This window comes from Camelus ferus, chromosome 1 (genome assembly GCF_009834535.1).
Source record: "Camelus ferus isolate YT-003-E chromosome 1, BCGSAC_Cfer_1.0, whole genome shotgun sequence".
Taxonomy (NCBI): domain Eukaryota; kingdom Metazoa; phylum Chordata; class Mammalia; order Artiodactyla; family Camelidae; genus Camelus; species Camelus ferus.
Genome location: NC_045696.1, coordinates 51,215,454 through 51,236,857, shown reverse-complemented (window position 1 = coordinate 51,236,857; position 21,404 = coordinate 51,215,454). Strand labels below are relative to the sequence as shown.

General features: G+C 35.7%; 1 protein-coding gene across 1 annotated transcript in view; it reads right to left on the bottom strand.

The window, feature by feature from the left end:
• Window positions 1-21,404, bottom strand: part of GRAMD1C (GRAM domain containing 1C) — an 86,737-nt gene that overhangs the window by 42,208 nt on the left and 23,125 nt on the right. The window contains 5 exon segments of the mRNA XM_032479356.1: window positions 5,808-5,888; window positions 11,183-11,239; window positions 11,441-11,536; window positions 12,177-12,280; window positions 21,166-21,250. Of these exon segments, the coding sequence (XP_032335247.1) occupies window positions 5,808-5,888; window positions 11,183-11,239; window positions 11,441-11,536; window positions 12,177-12,280; window positions 21,166-21,250 (423 nt within the window).

The window sequence follows — 21,404 nt, the reverse complement described above, 5'->3', positions numbered from 1 at the left end:
AGATCTGAAAGGTAGAACTACCGTAAAAACATTGATACTCCTCTGAGCACATCAAGAACACAGCTGACATCAGGATCTTTCCAAAGAGGGTTAGATTTTACTTCCAGTCGGTAGACAGCGTTTATCCGCTATAGTGGCCTCAGGAGAGTCCTGGAATTCCCTCTCTTCCTCCCACTTCAAAGAGGTTTTTGTTTGTTTGTTTGTTTTTCTTTTTTCATTACATTTCAGATCTCAGTTTTCCCCCTGGCTAAGCCTGCACTTTATCACTTCCCTGGAGGTATTTGTTTTCCTGAGGCTGCATCCCAATTTCCTCTCGTGCAGTAAGCTCGAAAGTGATTTGGAGAGGCCGCTCTGATCCAGCGTATCACCGAACGTGGGATGCGGTAGCAGCTCCTTGTTAGAATTAAATAATGCACCCGGGGTATTTCCAGAGCAATCAAAACAACTTGGTGTTTGGGGTAGAGTTAGCCATGTCCCTATGGCAACATTGTAGTTTTCAGCCCTATGCCAGTAAGAGCAGCCATCTGTAATTATGATGATGCGTCTGAACGCGGCGGGCCTGCAGTTGCGGGGCGGAGGCTTTCCACAGCACGACCTGGAAGGGCAGAGTGGGGCTGTCGGGCCGCACACCTCAGTGCAGCGGTTTTGTGCTCTTGCAGTTGGCTGCCAGGCACTGCTGGTCCCGGCACCCGCAGGCCTGCCAGCCTGAGCATCTCCCAGGCCAGGAGCATGGGCATCGGGCTCCGAGGGAGACTGGGCGCCCAAACGCCAAGAAAGACTCAAGGAAGTGGGGGTTGGTCTTGGGGCTGCCCTGCCAGCCTTGTCTGTTATGCAAGGGAGGGAGGAGGGTCTGTGCTTGGCACGCTTCCCTACACGACCCGCTTCTCTCTTCTCTCTCTCCTCCACCTCCCGACTTCCAGGTCACTTCGCATCGTATCCCACTCCCCCTGCCCCTCCACCCCACCCCTACCCTGAACTCCAGGAAAGTGAAAGCATCTGAGCAAAGCACTGTTTGAAAGAGCCAAATCTTAGCAGGTTCCCTAAAGTTTGAAAATTCGTTACAGCATTCAATCCTAAAATCCCGCAGGCAAAATTCGTCCACTCCAATGAGGGGCTTATCTGGGGAGTGGTGGGGAGAGGTCAAGTTCCCACCAGTGGTGTTTGAGCTCTCACTGCAGAGGAGCCTTTTCTTATCAGCTGGAAAGCTCTATTCTTCTCCCAAACCAGTTGTTTCAGTAACAGCTTTACTTAGATATAACTCACAAACCATAAAATTCACTTTTCTAAAAGCATACAATCCAGTAGTTTTTAGCATATCCTGAGTTGTACAACTATCAGTACTAATTTTAGAATATTTTCATCAACCCAAAAAGATGCCCAAATTCATTAGCAGTCACTCCTCATTCCTCCCTCCCCTGGTCACAAATTTATTTTCAATTTCTATGAATTTGCCGATTTTGGACATTTAATAAAAATAGAATCATCAAATATGTGTTCTTTGAGGACTGGCTTCTTTCACGTAGCATAATGTTTCAAGGTTTACCCATGTTGTAACATGTATCAGTACTTCACTCCTTTTTATTGCTAAATACTATTCCATTGTATGACTATACATTTTGTATATCTGTATGTACACTTTCTTCTGTTAATGGACATTGAGGATGTTTCCATTTTTTGGTCACTATGAATAAAGCTATGAATATTTTAGTACAAGTTGTTGTGTGAACAGTAAGCTTTCCATTCCCCTGCATAGAAACCTAGAAATGGAATTGCTGGTTCATATGCTAACTCTATGTTCAACATTTTGAGAGACTACAAAACTGTTTATCAATTTTTTCAGTTTTATGATGCGACAGCAATGCATGAGCAGTCCAATTTATTCACATCTTCAACATCTGCTAATCTGTCTTTTTATTTTAGCCATTCCAATGGGTGTGAAGGGGTATCTCATGGTTTTGATTTACATTTCTCTAATAGCAAATGACACTAAGCATCTTCTATGCACTTGGTCATTTGTATAACTTCTTCGGAGAAATTACTATTTAAATCCTTTGCCCATTTTTAATTGGTTATATGTCTTTTTCTTGTTGAGTTGTAAGAGTTCTTTATATATTCTAGACACAAATACCTATCAGATATATAACTTGTACATATTTTCTCTCAATGAGTTAGTTGTCTTTTTCCCTCTTTTAATGGACCCCTTCAAGCACAAAAGTTTTTAATTTTGATGAAGGCCAATTTATCTTATTTTTTTCTTTTGTCATTTGAGCTTTAATGTCCTATCTAAGAAACCAATGTCTAATCCAAAGGGCTTGAGGATTTACAGCTACAGTTTTTTCTGAGGGTTTTATACTTATAGATCTTGCACTTAGGTCGATGATCCATTTTCAGTTAATTTTTGTATATAATATGAAGTAGGGGTTAAAATTTATTATTTTGCATGTAGATATCTAGTTATTCTAACACCATTTTGTGAAAAGACTATTCTTTCCCCCATTGAATTGTTTTGGCACCCTTGTCAAAAATCAATTTATGATTGGTTAAGTGTAAGATTTTATCTCTGGAGTCTCAATTCTATGCCATTAACCTGTATATCTAGATTTATGCCAGGAGATATATTGCCTTGATTACTGCAGCTTTGTAGTAAACACTGAAATCAAGAAGTGTAAGTCCTCCAATGTTAGGAACAGAATTGTATCCCCCTAAATGCACATGTTGAAGTTCTAACCCCCAATATGATTATACTTGGAGATGGAGACTTTAAGGAGGAAATTAGGTTAAATGAGGTTGCTGTGGACTGAATTATGCCCCCCCCCAATTCATATGTAGAATCCCCAAATCCCAATGTGATGGCATTTGGAGATGGGGCCTCTGGGTTCCAGAACTCTAAGAAAATAACTTTCTGTTGTTTAAGCCACTCTATGGCATTTTGTTATGGCAGCCCTAACAGACTAATTTATCCAACTTTGTTCTTCTTTTTTAAGATTTGTTTGCTATTGTGGGTACCTTCTATTTCCATATGAATTTTAGGGTTCACTTGTCAATTTCTACAAAAATACCAGTTGGAACTCTGATAGGGATCACACTGAACTGCAGGTCAATTTGGGGAGTACAGCCATCTTAGCAATATTAAGTCTTCCAATCCGTAAGCATGAGATTCTTTTCGTTACTTAAGTCTAATTTCTTCCAACAATGTTTAGCAGCTTTCAGTGTACATGTATTATACTTCTGTTAAATGTATTCCCAAGTATTTTATTCTTTTTTGATGTTATTATAAACTTTTTAAATTTTATTTTCAGTTTTTTTATTGTGAATATATAGAAATACAACTTATTTCTGTATTTTGGTCATGTATTCTGCAACCTTGCTGAACTTATTAGTTCTAACATGTTTTTATTGGTGCTCTTAGAATTCTATACATACAAAAACATGTCATCTGCCAATGGAGACAATTTTATTTCTACACTTTTAGTCTGGATGTCTTTTACTTATTTTTCTTGCCTAATTTCTCTGGCTAGAACCTTCAATACAATGTTGAATAGAAGTGGCAAGAAAGAGCATCCTTGTTGTGTTCCTGGCCTTAAGAGGGAAGCATTATAGTCTTCCACCATTAAATATGCTAGCTATGAGCTTTATGAGGTTAATGAAATTCCCTGCTAGACCTAATTTGTTTTGTTTTTTAATCATGAAAGGATGATGGGTTTTGTTAAAATTTTTTTCTGTACTGATTGAAATGATCACGTCGTGTTTTTGTCCTCTATTCTAATATAGTGTATTATATTGATTGATTTTCATATGTTGAACAACCTTGTATAAATCATGGCATATAATGTTTCTTGTGTATTGCTGGTTTTGGTTTGCTACTATTTTGTTGAGGATTTTTGTGTCTACATTGAGCATAAATACTGGTCTGTAGTTTTCTTGTGGGGTTCTTTGTCTGGTTTTGCTATCAAGGTAATACTGGTTTCATAGAGTGAGCTGGGAAGTGTTACCTCCTCTTTTGTTTTTTGGAATATTTTGTGAAGGACTGGTGTTAATTCTACTGTAACATATGGCAGAATTCACCAATGAAGCCATCTGGGCCTGTGCTTTTCTTTATAGGTAGATTTTTTTATTACTAGTTCAATCTCTTTCCTTGACATAGGTCTATTCAGATTTTCTATTTCTGCTTGAGTCACTTTCAATAGTTTGTGACTTTCTAGGCATTTGTCCATTTCACTTAGGCTAACTAATCTGTTGGCACACAATTGCTCAGAGAATGAACCCTTTATTTTTGTAAGGTCAGTAGTAATGTTACCACTCTTACTTCTGGATGAAATCATTTTAATCTTCTTTTTTCTTGGTAAACTTAGCTAAAGGTTTGTCAATTTTGTTGATCTTTTTCAAATAAAGAACTTCTGGTTATGTTGATTACCACTATTTTTTATCCTATATTTCATTAATTTCTGTTCTAATCTTTATTATTTCCTTGCTTCTACTTGCTTGGAGCTTCACCTCTCTCTTTTTTTCTAATTTCTTAAGGTGGAAAGTTAATTCAAGATCATTCTTCTTTTTTAATATAGGTGTTTATAGTTATAAACTACCCACTAAGCACTGCTTTATCTATATCTCATAAGCTTTGGTATGCTGGGGTTTTTTGCTTTCAGTTAACTCAAAGTATTTTCTAATTTCCCTTGTGATTTCTTTTTTCACCCCTTGGCTTTCTAGGAGTGTTCTGCTTTATATCCACTTTTTTTGTGTGAATTTCCCAAATTTACTTCTGTTACTGAATTCTAATGTCATTCCAGTGTGGTTAGAGAACATATTTTGTATTATTTCAATCCTTTCGAATTTATTAAGGCTTGTTTAATGACGTAGTATATGGCCTCTCTCCTGGAGAATGTTCCGTGTACACTTGAGAAGGATGTATATTCTGTTATGAGTGGAATGTCCCATAGATGTCTTTTAAGTCTAGTTAGTTTATAGTGTTGTTCAACTCCTCTGTTTCCTTGATCTTCTGTCTGGGTATTCTATATATCAGTGATAGTGGGGTACTGAAATCTCCCAACAATTATTGTTGAATTGTCAATTTTTCTCTTCAGTTCTGTCAGTTTTTATTCCATGAATCTTACAGTTCTCTTATTAGATGCATGTAAGTGTACAATTGTTATGAATTCCAGGTGGATTGACCCTTTCATTATTACAAAATCTTCTTCCTTGTCTCTAGTAATTTTTATCTTTCAGCCTATTTAGTCTGATATTACTATAGTTACTCCAGCTCTCTTTTGATCATTGTTTGCATCGTGTATCTTTTTCCATCATTTTACTTTCCATCAATTTCTATCTTTACCTCTAAGGTGTTTCTTTTAGACAGCATATAGTCAAATCATGTTTTTTTCATTCATTCTGCTTACCTCTGCCTTCTGCTAGAAGTGTTTAATCCACTTAGGTTTAACAATTTAATGTAATGTCTGCCATTTTGTAATTTGTTTTCTGTGTCTTAGGTCTTTTTGTCCCTCTATTTCTCCATTACTGCCTTCTTATGTGTTAAACAGATGTTTCTAGTGTGCCATTTTCATTCCCTTTATGTTTCTTTTACCATATTTTTAAAGTTATTTTCTGAGTGGTTACCCTGGGGGTTACAATTAACATCTTAACTTGTAACTATGGATTTTATGTTACTTCAAGTTTCTTGTTGGAATTTGAAGAGTCTAGTCAAAATTAACTCCATAAAAATAAAAAGGAGCTTTCAACTCACAAACACTGTTTAGGTACACATTGGGAGGTCGCTGTTATAACAAGCACTCACCTCTGGTGTGAACACTTACCTTGTCTAATAGTACGTTCTGCCACAACCTAAAGATACTTAGGTAACTTCTATCCCTGGCACCAAAAGATGTAAAGAAAAACTGCAAAGACAAATAATACAACAATTTTAGCATCATGGAAAAAAAGGGGAAAGTATCTGTCACAATGGTCTGCTGGCACTTGCTATGGTCAAAGCAAACTAGTAGGTCACCACTGCCTACTTCATATACTATTTTTGTTAAACTTTTTGTTACAACAGAAGAAAAACAGGTAATTGGTGCATGAACAAATTATTTTTTTAAATTGTGCCTTACACCAAATACAATTTTATCAATATTTACTAGGGAAAGGAGCTTGAAATGGGTGGCTATTTATGTTTATTGTAGTTTAACTATTAAAGTCAATCTAAGTAAACTTATGAAAAAATTAAAATTTTATTTATTCTGAACTTTGCAAAGAGATATGATATGGTGGCCATTTGAGTCAAATATACACAAACAATAAGAAAAAAAATACAAGTGGATTTCAGAGATAGATTTTTTTTAAGTATCCTAATTCAAAATTATATTATCTTCTAAAAAATCCAGAAATACCTAATCTCAACTGATTATAGATACAAAATCCCCATGTTAACACTAAACTTTGATTTACATGTTGTAGAAGAAAAACAGCATATTTCAATCTATAATCCCATGTTGGCTTTTAGCCCTATCTCTTCCTCTGCATATAACTGATTTTTGCAAAGTCACATCATAAAATAGGATTTTATGAGAAAATATGACAAGTGGCAGCACTAAATACAGTCTCTCAGTGTACCATCTCTTCTCATCCCCCAGTTAGTGACTTTTCAGATTGGTTATTTTTAGGAATGAGAAAGCCCAGTTCTGTTTGATTTATTAAATAAAATGCCAAACAAAATTATATTTGGGGTATTTATACTTTTCATAGAAAGATTTTCAAGTAATATTTGCCAGTTAATAAATTGAAATCTTGTTTATATAATATTCTTCAAAAAGCAAAACTTTCGATAACAGGGGCCCATATATCTGGGAGCTCTTCCAAATATAATTGCATATGTAATATGGGATCTAATGATCACTATTTACTATTTACTATTTCCTTTTCTTAGACCAAACTGTTTTGCTTTTTGTATTTTAATCACCTTACAACCTTGTATGTACATATACAGATAAGAAAAATGTCATAGTCCACCACTTTTCACCACGGTATTATGCTTACTAATTCCCTCTTCTTAAACTAAAGGCCTTGCTATGGACTTTATCCTCTCTGTACAGAATCACATTTTCAGCTCTTTAACACTCCCATCTTTCTGGGTAATCTATGTAAATTGCCATCTTATTTTATTCCTTGGTAGATATGTAATTTTAAAAATTTATTAATAAATCTTGATTCAATAATAAGCTTAGTTTGGAAGGAGTTCTGGATAATGACATCTCTAAGCCGCTGGGGCACAGAATGTGTGTTAAAACCTAAGACAACTAAAAGTGCCCTGATTAACCTTCCTTTAATCACAGAGTACATGGAAGGGATAAATATTTAGTAGTGTAGACTTTTGTTCCCATGATGATGGGAAAAGAGATCACCGAATCAATATAGTGAGGTAATCCGGACCAGGGTCTCTGCAAATAAACTACCTGGGTTCATGTGCCGGCTCTACCACTTAGTTCTATGACTCTGAGTCACTTTTCTTTGGTTTCCTCATCTACAAAATGAGAATAATTATACTAGCAATTTTTTGTGAGAACTGAGAAAATATATGTAAAAAACTTAATACAGTGTCTAGAACAAGTATGTTCAGCAAATCCTAGTTGTTATCATTACTGAAGTTAAAATGCTTGACCTTGAAATTCCATTACCTATATGAGAAAGAGACACATGTGAGCTTAAGAAAGCATGGTCAGACAGTTCAGTGCAGCACTACTTGTAACAACAGAACAATGGAAATGAACTAACAGTCAAGGAAACTATGGTAAGTCCGTCCTATGAAATATACTATATAGCACTTTAATAAACAGAGATGGGCCTATCCTATGTGCTAACCTGTGATGCCAAGAGATAATGTTACACTATTTTTTAAGAAAAGAGAACTGAAGAATAACATGTAAAACACAGCATTTACTTTAAAGACAAAGCAAAACTATATGCTTATGTAGATGCATACATACACGTAAGTACAAAGGAAGAAGGTCTGAAAGGTCTGAAAAGATACATACCAAACTGATAACAGTATTTGCCTTTAAAAAAGCCAGGCAATCGGGGATTACAGGCATGGAAGTAGGATGGTAGTTTTTGAATTGTTTAATGGATTGTTAGCAATGGATATCTATGTCGACAAAAACTCAAATTAACTATCAAGCTAGAAAGAAAAGAGAGAATTTTATTTGAGCCAAACTGAGGGTTATAACCCAGGAGACAGTCTTTCAGAAAGCTCTGAGGTCTGTTCCACTGGTCAAGCATTAGAGATATGGTTAGACAAAGAATGATGTATCACATTAACAGGTTAACATTATAAATAAAGTTAATCAGAGATGTTTGTTCAGGTGTGCATGTACAGAGCAAGCCTTTAGGTCTCTGCAACTCCCTGTACAGGATGGAAAGAGAAATAGTAATCTTAAAATTACAGTGCTGACGTCTGAAGAATGGGACCATTCTTCTCAAAGGCTGGTTACATCCTCCTGCCTTGAGGAGGTCTGGTTAATGTGTAATGCAGGTGCACACCAAACACCGGGAAAGGCTCGTCCCAAATGGGTGTGTAGGTGGTTGTTATGTGTGTTTCAGTTCTGATTTAGTTTGACTGTCCTGCCATAAAGAAATTTATGATTTTTCCTCATCACATATATTAATTGTAAAATTAAGAATGTTTATTTTAGGTCTTGTTCCCTTCCCTTCCACCTAGAAGAGGAGGCGAGGGGAGGGGAAGGGCAGAGGAGCTGCAGTAGCCCAAGGCAGATTGTCAGAACCAGACAAAAATGAGAAGCGGTCTGCAGAGAAGGGCTGCCCTGTGTGGAGTGTCAGAGCCCAAGGAGGTAAGAATGACTTCCACATATGGGGGTGATCTGGAGCACAGCATGAAAACAAGGATGGGGTGAGGGGCACAAATCAGAGCCCAAGGAGGGCGACCATGGAATGGGGGAGCCTGGTGTGGATGTCCAAACCCAAGCACGCTGAACAGTGTAGCCATGGACAGGGCGCCCACCAAGGCACATCAGAGCCAGAGCGAGCAAGGGCAACGCAGTGTGATGGAATCCATGAGGAGGATTTGTGCTGGGGAGTCAGAGCCCAAGCAGGGTGAGGAGGGCAGCTGTGCACGGTGGTGGACCAGCACAGAATGTCAGAGCACAAGCAGAAGACGGAGGGCGTCCCTCTGGAGCGGTGACCTGGCGCAGCGTACAGGGAAAACAGGGAGGGTGCTCGGCAGGGGGTGTCACCCCAAGCAGGGTGAGCGGAGCTCTCACGGGATGGGAGCACCCGTGTGGCGGTGGGATGGGAAGCAGCCTGACTCAAAGTGTCAGAAGCCAAGCGTGGGGAAGGAGCAGCAGGGGAGGTGAAGATGGGTTACTGATCAACGAAGTAAACATATTAAGGATAAGAAGAGGCTGGTTTGTCTCAGTCAGAGAAGGGAGCTAAATACAAAAGGAAGAAAACAAAAATGAACTCTGTGGTGTTGCACTGGAATTAGAGGTACTGGTGTGAACTGGTGATTTGTCATAGACAGACAGGTAGGTAGGTAGGTAAACACAGATGTGTAAGTGGGGATATATATGTATGTGTATTATGTGTACGGGTGTGTAATTTATATATTCATTGTATATCCCCTTGTTCTGCCCATTAGAGGGTTCAAACAGTGACACCTCAATAGCAATGAACACACTGGCTTCTAAAAATCAGTCTCCCCTAAAAGAAACCAGGACTACTTAGAGAAATGGCTGATTCCAGGGCTGAGGCAGGGAAGGCCTATATAACATCTTATGCTAAAAACCAAGGAAATGTTCAAACAATGCTGGGAATAGTCAAAAGGACACAAGAGTCAGCTTGAGGGAGCTCCCACTGACCAAATGTGGGACAATTTTAGCGTCAAAATAAATAATAATGGCATTTATTCACTGAATAAAATAAGAAACTATGAAGTCATACTGATATAAGTAAGTGAATAAATTTAAAGTTTGATGAGGTATAGTATATTTACATAGTTTCAAAGTAGCTTACCACAAAACGCTATTACAAAGGAAAATAGTCTAACTTTACAGTAGAATCTGAAGACACCACCTCATTCAAGTGATTAAAGTGAATATCACCAGTAATGGTAGAAATTAAATCATGTACCATCTAATGGGATGCAATGGAAAGAACAGAGCATCACTTCTGTGTTATTTCTGCGAAAATTGCATGACCTAAACTTAATCATAAGAAAAAAATCAAACACAATTGAGGGACATCCTAGAAAATAACTGACCTGTAATCTTTAGAAGTGTCAGGGCACAAAAGTCAAGGAAAGACTAAGAGACTAGCCCAAAATAAGGAAATTAAAGAACATGACAACCAAATGTAACATATATTTCCAAATCGATCTATCTGTTATAAGGGATATTACTGGGATAACCGAGGAAACTGAAGGGGGTTTGAGGATTGGATGGTGATAACCATCAATGGTAATTTCTTGAATTTGATGGTGATGTTGTGGTTATATAGGAGAATGTCGTTGTTGGAAGTACATGCTAGACTATCTGGAGTGATGTCTGGGATGATGAGGCTTCAGAACGTTATTGACAACTTATTCTCAAATGGTTCAGAGGAGAAGAGTTCTCTGTACTGTACCCGGAAGTGTAGGGATGAGATCGTTTAAAAATAAAACTGAAAGTTGAAAGCTCATGTGAAAGAAACTTTACAAGATTAAAATGTATCATGACAATGATTCAATCTCGATTGTGTTTCTCTCCCCACCCCTACTCTTTCCTTTGTCTCTTTCCTCTTTTCTCTTTCACTTCATTCCTTCCTTTCTTCTATCCTCCCTTCTCCATAATTCCCTTCCATACTTTCCTGTTTTTCCTTCCTTCCTTATTTCTTTCTCATCATTATGTTTCTAATGTCACATACAAAGCCCTTACTAATTTTCCAGGTGGAGAGAGAAAGATTCTTCATACCAAGAAATGATGGATATTGTAGTGGATAATAAAAAATGATGGCAGTTAAAGAAAGTCGCCATTCTAAAAGAAGACTGTAATGATCCTGTGCTTATTTGTATGTTACCAAATCTCTGTTCACCAGAACCACTGGTTTTCATTAAGTTTCTATTGTGCACATATTATTGACTCACCAACAATCACAGAATTATTAGGGTGTTTAGAAATAATAAGGATGTTCTGATAATGCTTACCTTATCCACCTCTAATAATGAAGAAATGAAAAAACCTGGGAGAAAGTGCTCTGTAAACTATAAAGTACAAAAAATGTTAGCTGTCATTTAAAGTTAATCAGCAACCAATAAGTACACAGAAATCTAGTATTAAATACAGTGTATCTCTATTAGATATTCCTAACTCCAACAATTGCCTATATTCCCAACACTGATGACCAGTATGAGGCAGATTTTCTCCACATCATGTAATAAGGCAAAGGCAGAAACGTTTTTCACCTTTTCACCCTCTGTAACAATCTGGATAGCATTCGGGATGAGTCGAGCAGTCTTCTCCTTGGTCATGAAGGTTATGTTCTTTAAAGCAATAGAAATCTAAACACATAACAAAGAATGAAAAATTGCAAAATGCATTTCTCAGAAACATATACAACACAAAATACCAACATTACATCAATCTAATCCAGAATATTCAGGCGAAAAACCTGAAGGAGTTAATAAGCACAGGCTTACATTCTCTGAGAAAAACACAGTAAACAGACATCTTCCTTTCAGTAATTTCCTCCATCAGCTCCTATATCTAATATTAGGATACAGTGTGAGAAGACACGTGGGTGTTTATGTTCCACATTAACACATACACACAAATACACAAGCAAAATTCAGTCTGTCACATTTTATGTTCCACATTAACACATACACACAAATGCACAAGCAAAATTCAGTCTGTCACATAAGACATGATTTTGGCAGCCAAAAGGAGGTATATTCAAGCTTTTTTCAACCTGAAATCTCTTTTCCCAACTATATTAAATGTGTACAAATGGAGCTCAATGTATTAAGAAATATATATTACACACTTACACTACACATAAATATATTTGGATGTATACAAGTATAGATATATAAATACAAACTTGCTTTGAAATCTAATTACATTATTTTTAAGCTGGCTGGATACATTTCTATCTATGCAATTATCTGTATCAGCAAATCAAGTGAAAATATGTCTTACTGTAGTTTCCCATCTGAAGATGTTGCTATGGAAACAAAGCCAGTTTTCTGAAAGGTATAGTCGTCCCTGAAGCAAAATGTCCCTCTGAAGAGCACAAGCATAATCTACATACACACAAAAAAAATAAGGAACAGGTTACTTACACATACCAAAAAAATCTGGCAACTTCGTAAATCTTACGCTATTTTAACACATGGAAAGTCATCGCTCTATTCATTAGCTAATTCATTCATTCATTCATTTATCCATATACTTCAGGCACCAAACACCAGATAACCAGATATTTTGCTAGTTGCTAGGGTTACCGGAAATGGACCTCACCCTCATGGAACACTGTCTAGAGGGGAAGGCATACAATAAAAAGAAAATACAAAAATAAGTATAATGATCAAAATGTGGACAAAGCTGAGACCATATAACAAGGGGTGTACAGGTATGAGGGATGAGGTAGGGAGAGAATATTCAGAAAAGTTCTCCAAAAATGTGATCTTTAAGCTGAGATCTAAAGATCAGTAAAGGGTCAGCTGGACCATGCTGGAATAGCATGTGCAAAGGCCCTGTGGTATGGGGGGAAAACAGCACCTTTGCGCAACTATACAAAGACAGATCTCTTTCACTAGAGAAGCTGGAGAAGCTAGATCATGTAAGGTTTCACAGGCCATGGCAGACTCTGGACTTTATGAAAAGCCATCAGTGAATTTTAAATGGAAGGGACATGGTCAGATGTAAATTATTAAAGACTACTTCAATCACACTGTGAGAATGACTTCAGATAAATCCACTGGAAATCCAGGGGGAAACTGATGATGACTCAGACCAGGAGAGGACAGTGCTAGAGAAAGAAGTAGTTAGATTCAGAGGTATTTAAGGGGTAGTACTGATGGGGAATTGGTAGCTAATTAGATACTGGGTAAGGGTAAAGGAAGGAGCAAGGATAACTAAAAATTGTATACATTTTAAGTTACTTTCAAATTTGATCCTCCCTACCTCAGCACAAGCGTCCAGCAAAATCAAGAGTGCTCTGACAAATGCCAGTGCCTACCAACAAGTTAATACCATGCCTCTAAGATGAAGATCTGGCTCTGCGGCTAATGTAAACAGAATTGCTAAATTACTGGTAATACAAGATATAAAGAGCTTCTATGAGGAGATTTAGGCTAACAGAAAATTTTTAAACTATATAAAATGATTAGCAATTTTAGGAAAAAGTTATTGTGGTTATGAACTTCAAAATATTTAAATGTGGTCATGTTAAATTTCTAAGCAAATACTAAAAATTGAGCAAAGGAATTCAGTCTTTCACAATGCTTCCTTCAGCAAAATAAAACTGAGATGCCACCAAACAAACAAACAAAAAAATCCTAGTAAATAATTGAGCAAATTGAGTTACCCATTTACTAGTATGTATCTCTAAAACAGGGGTTAGGCTAAAGGTCACTTGAGGTATCCTGAAATTTTTGTCTAAATCACTGAAACATTTTATTAATTAGATGCTTCTCAACCATCATATCAGAAATACTTGGCAGATTTATTAAAATACAGATAATAGCTAGGCCCCTTCCCCAGAGTTTCTGATTAAATATGTCTGGGCTCAGACAAAGAGTCTGCCGTTACAGCAAGGTCCCAGGTGACGCTGAAGTTGCGAGTCTGTGGACCACACTTGGAGAACAACTGCACTATTTTACATTAACTCTATTCACAGCCACACTAACTAACTGGATTATTTCAACTGAAGACTATTTGATATAGATTGACAGACTTTTCTCAGTAGTTTTTTAAAAACAGTCTCCCTAAAACAGGTGTGTTTTGTTGCAATGTACTTATACCTCTCTAAAATTGATTTTTTGTAAAATGGCTTCCTAGCAATATGTCCTAAGCAAAAAGTGGAAAATTTTTTTTAAAAAGCAGAAGGATTTTACTTTTTTTTTTTGCTCTCAATTTCCCTACAGATAAACAAACATGCACCACAGTAATAATCAGCACTTTAGAAGGCAACATTCTACCTGACTTGAGTCATATTAACAGTCTGATTCATCTACAATGGAATAAGAAAATAACGTGTGTCAAAAATTGCTTTATGGATTTTATAACTTTATTATTGGTGGTTGGAAAGTTAGAATTACATTAAGAAAATTAACCAAGCAACATACGTCACTTTAATGTGTGTGTTAACATCAACTCACAAGTTATCACATGATCAACTTCAGCACAACTGAATAGCTCCAACCCTTAAAGATTTACTTTAATAACTATAACAAAGAATACACTGGAAACATGTAAGTGTTACAGGAATACAGATGGAGTGAATCAGCACCATATACTTCCACAGTAAGCTTGCACAATAAGTAGTATACACATATTTAAATGAACAAGATGCACTATTCAGTTTTACAGAAGAATTTAGGCATATCTACATGAGGGAAATGACAATGAATTAAGAGAATATGTTTTTTAAACAATCATGTCAGGAAATACATATCCCAAAATATTCTTTCCTAGCAGCAATCATCTTTGGTAGCCCAATGAAGCTGATACAGCTTAAGACTCTTTGGAACAACATTTTTAGGACTGCTTTGAGATTTAGTACACAAAATACAAAAGATAATCATCCTCATTTTTTATACCTGATGTTGATTTTTTTTCCTTTGCTTTTTACCCGAGAAAACTGTAAAGGTAAATACAAATTGAAAAAGAAAAAACTTAATTTTCCCTGGTGAAAAGAGAAAAAGACTCTCCTCCTCTCTAGAGTATTTTCTCTAGAAAACTTGAAAATTCTTTCTCTGCACCTTTGAGATGCAAATCTCTTTAAAAGCAAAAGAAGCCTCCTGCCAATTTTATAACACAGGTAAGTTTTCTCCAGGACCTGGGAGCCATCTCTTTCAAATGTAAACATCAGTAAAGATATGACCCATTTCTGTCAGTGGGTGGGAGCCTAACTTCTGAGGGCACCTGGCTCCAAGTTGCAAAACTAACTTGCAACATTAAGATGTGAGTTTTTTTTTCCTTTGGATAAAGTCAATCAGCTAACACAGTCGCCCCAATTACCTGGTGAATTTAAGATGAACTGATGTGACATATGGTGCTGTCAAGTCCTCTTTCTTGAGGACTAGTTATCATTTATCTTTAGAACATGTGTAATGGGTTGTATCCACCTGCCTATATAAAAGGGAAAGATTTCTTTCCGCCTTTACAGTCTCTTGCAGATCCCCTGTGATGCACATCACATTCTAAATTAATGTTTATTCAATAATAAAGCAAAGTGTTTCCTTTCTCTTTTACTTTTGTTAGAGAGGTTTTCTGGGTTGGCAGGATATTTTGTTTTTAATTATATTTCCCCAACACAACATTTTCCAGCATGAAAATCTAGGTTCTTCACTCATTTAATCAGAGAAATTAAAAAATGTTTTGAGCAATAACATCACTGAAGTAAGCATCTGTTCCTTCCAAGGTGAATACATTCAAAACGATAAACATACTTAGAAGTGTAAACACTTATTTTAGTACAAAACTAGTACATAGACCTTCTTGATGAAGTTGACATGGGTTTACTTCCCCTCCTTCTCCAAAATTCCTTTGAAATGACAGGGAAGACGTATAAAAGAGATTCGATTTATAACAATGCTGAGGGGTGGGTATAAGAACGGTACATAAGCCAACTAGCAGTTCTAATACATTCTTAGAAGACAGAAAGTTGATACTAATGGATAAACCAAACAGAAAGCCTCAGCTCAAAAAACATACCAGAGAAGTCTGCAGTAGAGACAACAGCCACCCTTCCCTGTGCCACCAGCAGAGATTCCACACTTAGAATCAGCAGGTACAAAGAGGGCTGGTTAGACCAGGGACAGGTATCGGGTACCTGACCGGTGAGCTCCATGTGGGAGAGTCAGCCACACTCACGTCCTCCAGCAAGGTGGAGTTCCTATAGCTTTGCAGCCTCAGCATCATTTGGTGTTGTCAGTTGTTTTCATTTTTAATTTTAGCAGTTCTATTAGGTATGTCGTTTATTTAACTGCGCTTTTAACTTGCATTTCCCTGTAACAAATGATAGTGTGCAATTTTTCATACACTTATTTGCCACCCATATATCTCCTCTGGTCAAGTGTCTGCCCATTTTTTACTAGATTGTTTGTGTTCTTACTATTAACTTTTAAGAACAGTTTCTATTCTGGATAGAAGTGGGTTTTTTTTTTTTTTTCAAATCAGATAACAACTATTTTCTCCTCGTTTGTGGCTTGCTATTTTCACTCTTCATACAGCATCTTTTGCATAGCAGAAGATTTTAATTTTCATAAAGTGCAATTTATCAGTTTTTCCTTGTATGAATCATGCTTTTGGTGCTGCATATAAAAAGTCACTATCAAATCCAAAGTCACAGAGATTTTCTCTAGAAAAACCCAGATGTTTTCTTGTAGAAGATCTACAGTTCAATGTTTTATATTTATTCATGTAAATGATCCATTCTGAGGTAATTTCTGTATAAAGTGTGAAGTAAACATCAAGGTTCATTTCTCCGCATATGGACATCTAATTTGTTCTAGCACCATTTGTTGAAAAAACTAAATCTTCTCCATTGAATTGCCTTTGTTGCACCTTTGTCAAAAATCAGTTCACAGTATTTGTATGATTTTATATCTGGGCTTTTTTCTGTTCCGTTGATCTAAATGTCAATCCTTTGGCAAATCGCAGACTGTCTTGATTACTGTAGCTTCATAAGTCTTGAAATTGAGTAATGTGTGTCTTCCAGCTTTGTTCTTCTTTTTCAGAATTGTTTTGGCTATTCTAATTCCTTTGCTTTTCCATATAAATTTTAGAATCAGTCTGTTCCTTCATCCACAAAAAAGCTTGCTGGGATTTTTCACTTGAGAGAATTAAGACCTTAACAATATTGAGTCTTCCAATCTAAAAACATTTATTTAGACTTCCAATATCAATACATTACAGTTGTCAGCATATAAAGCCTGCGTATTTGTTAGATTTATACTTAAGTACTTCTATTATTGGGAGGTTCTGATGTAAACTGCATATTTTTAATTCCAATTGCTCATCACTCGTATAAATGAATATGATTCTCTTTTACCCTCAAATGATCTTCAATCCTGAGACGTGACTAAACTCACTCATTAAATCTAGAACTTTTTTTGTAGATTATCTGAGATTTTCTACATGAATAATCATGTCTATTTCCAATAAAGTTAGTTTTTTTCCCTATTTTTCTAATCTGTATATGCCTTTTATTTCCTTTCAAGTGTATTGCACTTACTGCACTTATGACGTCTAGTATGATGCTGAGTAAGAGGAGTGAGAGAGTACATCTTTGCCTTCTTTCTAATTTAAGGTGCAAGGCATCCACTCGTTCATTATTAAGTAAGCTGTCAGATGTAGCTTTCTCATAGTTAATTCTAAGGAGGGTTGAAGAAGTTCTATCCCTAACTTGCTGAGAGTTTAATTATGAATGAATGTTGAATTTCATAAAATACTTTCTCTGCATCTATTGAGATGATCACGTGGTTTTTCTTTCCTTTTTTTTTTTATTGAGTTATAGTCATTTTACAATGTTGTATCAAATTCCAGTGTAGAGCACAATTTTTCAGTTATACGTGAACATACATATATTCATTGTCACATTTTTTTTTCGCTGTGAGCTACACATGGTTTTTCAGTTAGTCTGTTAAGATGATAAATTACATTGATTGATTTTTTGGGGGTTTTTTTGTGTGTGTTGCACTAGTCTGGAATTCCTGGAATGAACCTCACTTGGTCATGAACCACAATCCTTTTAATAAACTGATGAATTTCAATTGCTAATATTTTGTTTCAGCTTTTCATTTCTATGTTCATGACAGCTATTGGTCTTTCTTTCCTTGGAATGTTTTTGTCTGGTTTTGGGATTTTCCTAATACTAGTCTCATAAAATGAGTTGGGAAGTGATCCTTCTTATTTTTGGAAGGGAAGATAATAGTTTTTCCATAAATCGTTGATAGATTTCACCACCGACATTATCCAGGCCCAGAGGTTTGTTTTCCTTTCTTTCTTTCTTTTCTTTTTATTTTTTGGAAGGTTTTTAAGCTACAGATTCAACTTCTTTAATTCAAACTATTTGTTTCTTCTTAGGTTAGGTTTGGTGGTTTGTATTTTTTAAGGAATTAGTCCATTTTATCTGTTGCCAGCCATAAAAAAGCTACAGACTAAAGGGAACTTGATGAAAGATGAGGGGTGAGAGGATATTTAAAATATATGAAAGACCACATAAGGCAGCTTTACTCCAAGGTCACTGGAATACCATCCATGAAGGGTTTTGATCTGATCAGATCTGCACTGTAGAAAAACCTCTAAAGCTGCAGTACCAAATAGATTAAAGGCATGGAAAGCTAGGGCAGAGATCAGTTAAAGGCTTCTGTAGCATATACTAAATTTTATTTCCAGATAATATTTTATATACATAAAATATGTATATTTTTAGTTGTCTTGGCAACTCAAACTCAACATGTTCCAAATTAAAATACTTGTCTTCCTCCAAGATGTTACATCTTCCTTTGTACTACTTCTGTATCTTGTTAAAACTGCTCATGTCACCCTGAATCTTAGTGATTTTTTTATATGTCTGCTCTCCCACCAGACTGCAAGTTCTTCAGAAACAGCATGTGTCTGGCACATAATGAGTGCTAATAAATGTTTATTGAACTAAGTTATAAGGTACAATATTGTGGATCTGAAATAATACTGAGTTGTTTTAATAAATGAAAGGTTAAAGTTAGGACATTCTGTTTCAGAAGACAGTGATCCAATATATGGTTAAAGCTAAGAACTTAAAGGCACTTGTACAGAATGATCCCAATGTTATATTTTAATTTTATAGGTGTGTGTGTCATTGACATTATTTCTGAATAATACAATTGTAAGTGGCTTTGGATTTCTACTTTGTAAATGTTGATATTTTCCAAGTTTTACACAATGAACAAGTTTATTATAACAGTGAGGAAAAATATAAAATGTAAATTTTTGAAAACATATATACACACTAAAAGATGTTCAGAAATTTGTCTATAAAATATTAAACAAAATTACACATAGGTAGTAGGATCACCAATGATTTTCAATGTTTTATATATATTTTTCTATATGGCTTTAATGCTTTATCATGAGTATGTATCACTGTATCATCTGATTAATTTTTTTTAAGAAAGCAGTGATGAATTTAATACATTTCATAAAGTTTTCCATGAAAAGTCATTGATTTCAAGTGACAAACTGGCAAGAAACATTTGCAATACACATGAAAACACATATTTTTTAGCATCTAACAAGCTATTACAAATTAAGAAAAAGAAAAATATCCACTAGGAAAAAAATGGGCAAAGTTTATGAAGAGAAAGTTTCATAGAAAAAGAAATACAAATGGTTTATAGATAGATATTCAACCTCGCTCATAATTAAAGAAATGCATATTTAAATGCCATTTCTACCTACCAAATTTTGCCTAAGCAAAGTTCCTGTGGTGTGGCACAACAGGAAGTCACCTATGCTGTTGATGAGAATAAATATTGGTGTAGCCTTTTTGAAGGACAATTTGGCAATAATGTAAACCTTTTAATGCTCATTACCTTTTTATCACAATTCCACTTCATGTAATTTATCCTACAATACATGTGGCACATGTGTGCCAAAACAAATAGACGAGAAGTTTCAGTGTAACACCAGTAGTAGTAGTGAAAGACAGGAATCAATCAAAATGTCCATCAGCAGGGGATTTGTTAAACAAATTATGGTACAAAATTCATTCAGCTGACTACTAGGCAGCCATTAAAAGAATGAACTAGATCCATAAGTAGTGCTAATAGAAAGAGCTCTAAACAAGATTGAAAACAGTAAGAAGAGTGTGCACCTGTTTAAGTTCTGTTAGGAATATATGTACATTCTCCTTGTTATACATGCAGAAAATTTCTGGAAATATATATAAGAACTTGCTAAAAGTGGCTACTACTCAAGAAGAAGGTCAGAGTGGTCTTGGTTGGAAGGGCCATGCACTTTTCACCATACACTCTTATGCCATATTTGAACATTTTCTCATGAGACTATTACTTCCCAATGTTTTTAAAAGTTGTTTTAATTCATTACTATGATATTTAAAGAACTGAACTCTCTAGAAATTCAGTTACACTGAACTGAATATTGACCAACAGCAGCAGAAATTTGAGAAACTCCCATGAATAAATGGTTTAAATGAAGTATACACTAAAACTAAAACCTTGCTCTTCATTTTGATTGTAAAGAATCTATATTATGCTTATATGCAAAATAAAGCACTTCTGTAAGAACTATGACTAAGTTTTCCTCTTAAAGCTTATTTCAAAAAAACTACCTGAAAGATTACATGAGTAATGATAAAGCCTTAAAATTTATAAAAAATGCTCTATAACCGTTAAGGAGCACCTTTTTCTGAGGAAAGGTAATATATATTAAACATCAAATTTAAAATTTCCCCATAAAACCACACGAAATAAGCACCAGAAGAAACTGACAAATAATTTCCTCTTAGGTCCTAGTGATTACAGTTGACCCTTGAATAACGTGGGTTTGAATTGTGCAGGCCCTACATATATGTGAACTTTTTAAAAATAATAAATACTCCAGTACTACACAATCTGTGATTGGTTGAATCTGTGGATGTGGAACCACAGACACAAAGGGACAGTGGATATGGAGGGCTGACTGTAAGTTATACATGGATTTTTGACTCTGCAGAAGTCAGCGCTCCTAACCCCCTCAATGTTCAAGGGTCAACTGTACTTAGTATTTCAGAAATCACTCCTCCCCAAATTACAACTCAGTTTTACATTGCCTAATTACAAATAACAAGATGCTGCTTATATTGAAAAACAATTTCTGTTGAGTATAAAGACTTAAACTTTCTACAAATACTGTCACTCATGAGCTCTATTTTGATGAAGTAGTAAAGTGGTTTTTTGTAACTTCCTGTCTTTTTTACCTGCTATCAGCTTCTCTGTATCAGGTAGGTGTGTGAACTGTCTTTTATACTCCTCATTCCTGTCTTTATAGGTGGAACTTGAAATCTGCAACATAAAAAGATTAATTTTCTGTTTAATTATAATCTTCATTAAATGAACTATAGTCTCTTACAAAATAACAGTAAAATGGACTTTAAAATTATATGCTTTTTATGCAATATTTTGTATGCCTTTATATGAAAAACCACATTTTAAAAAA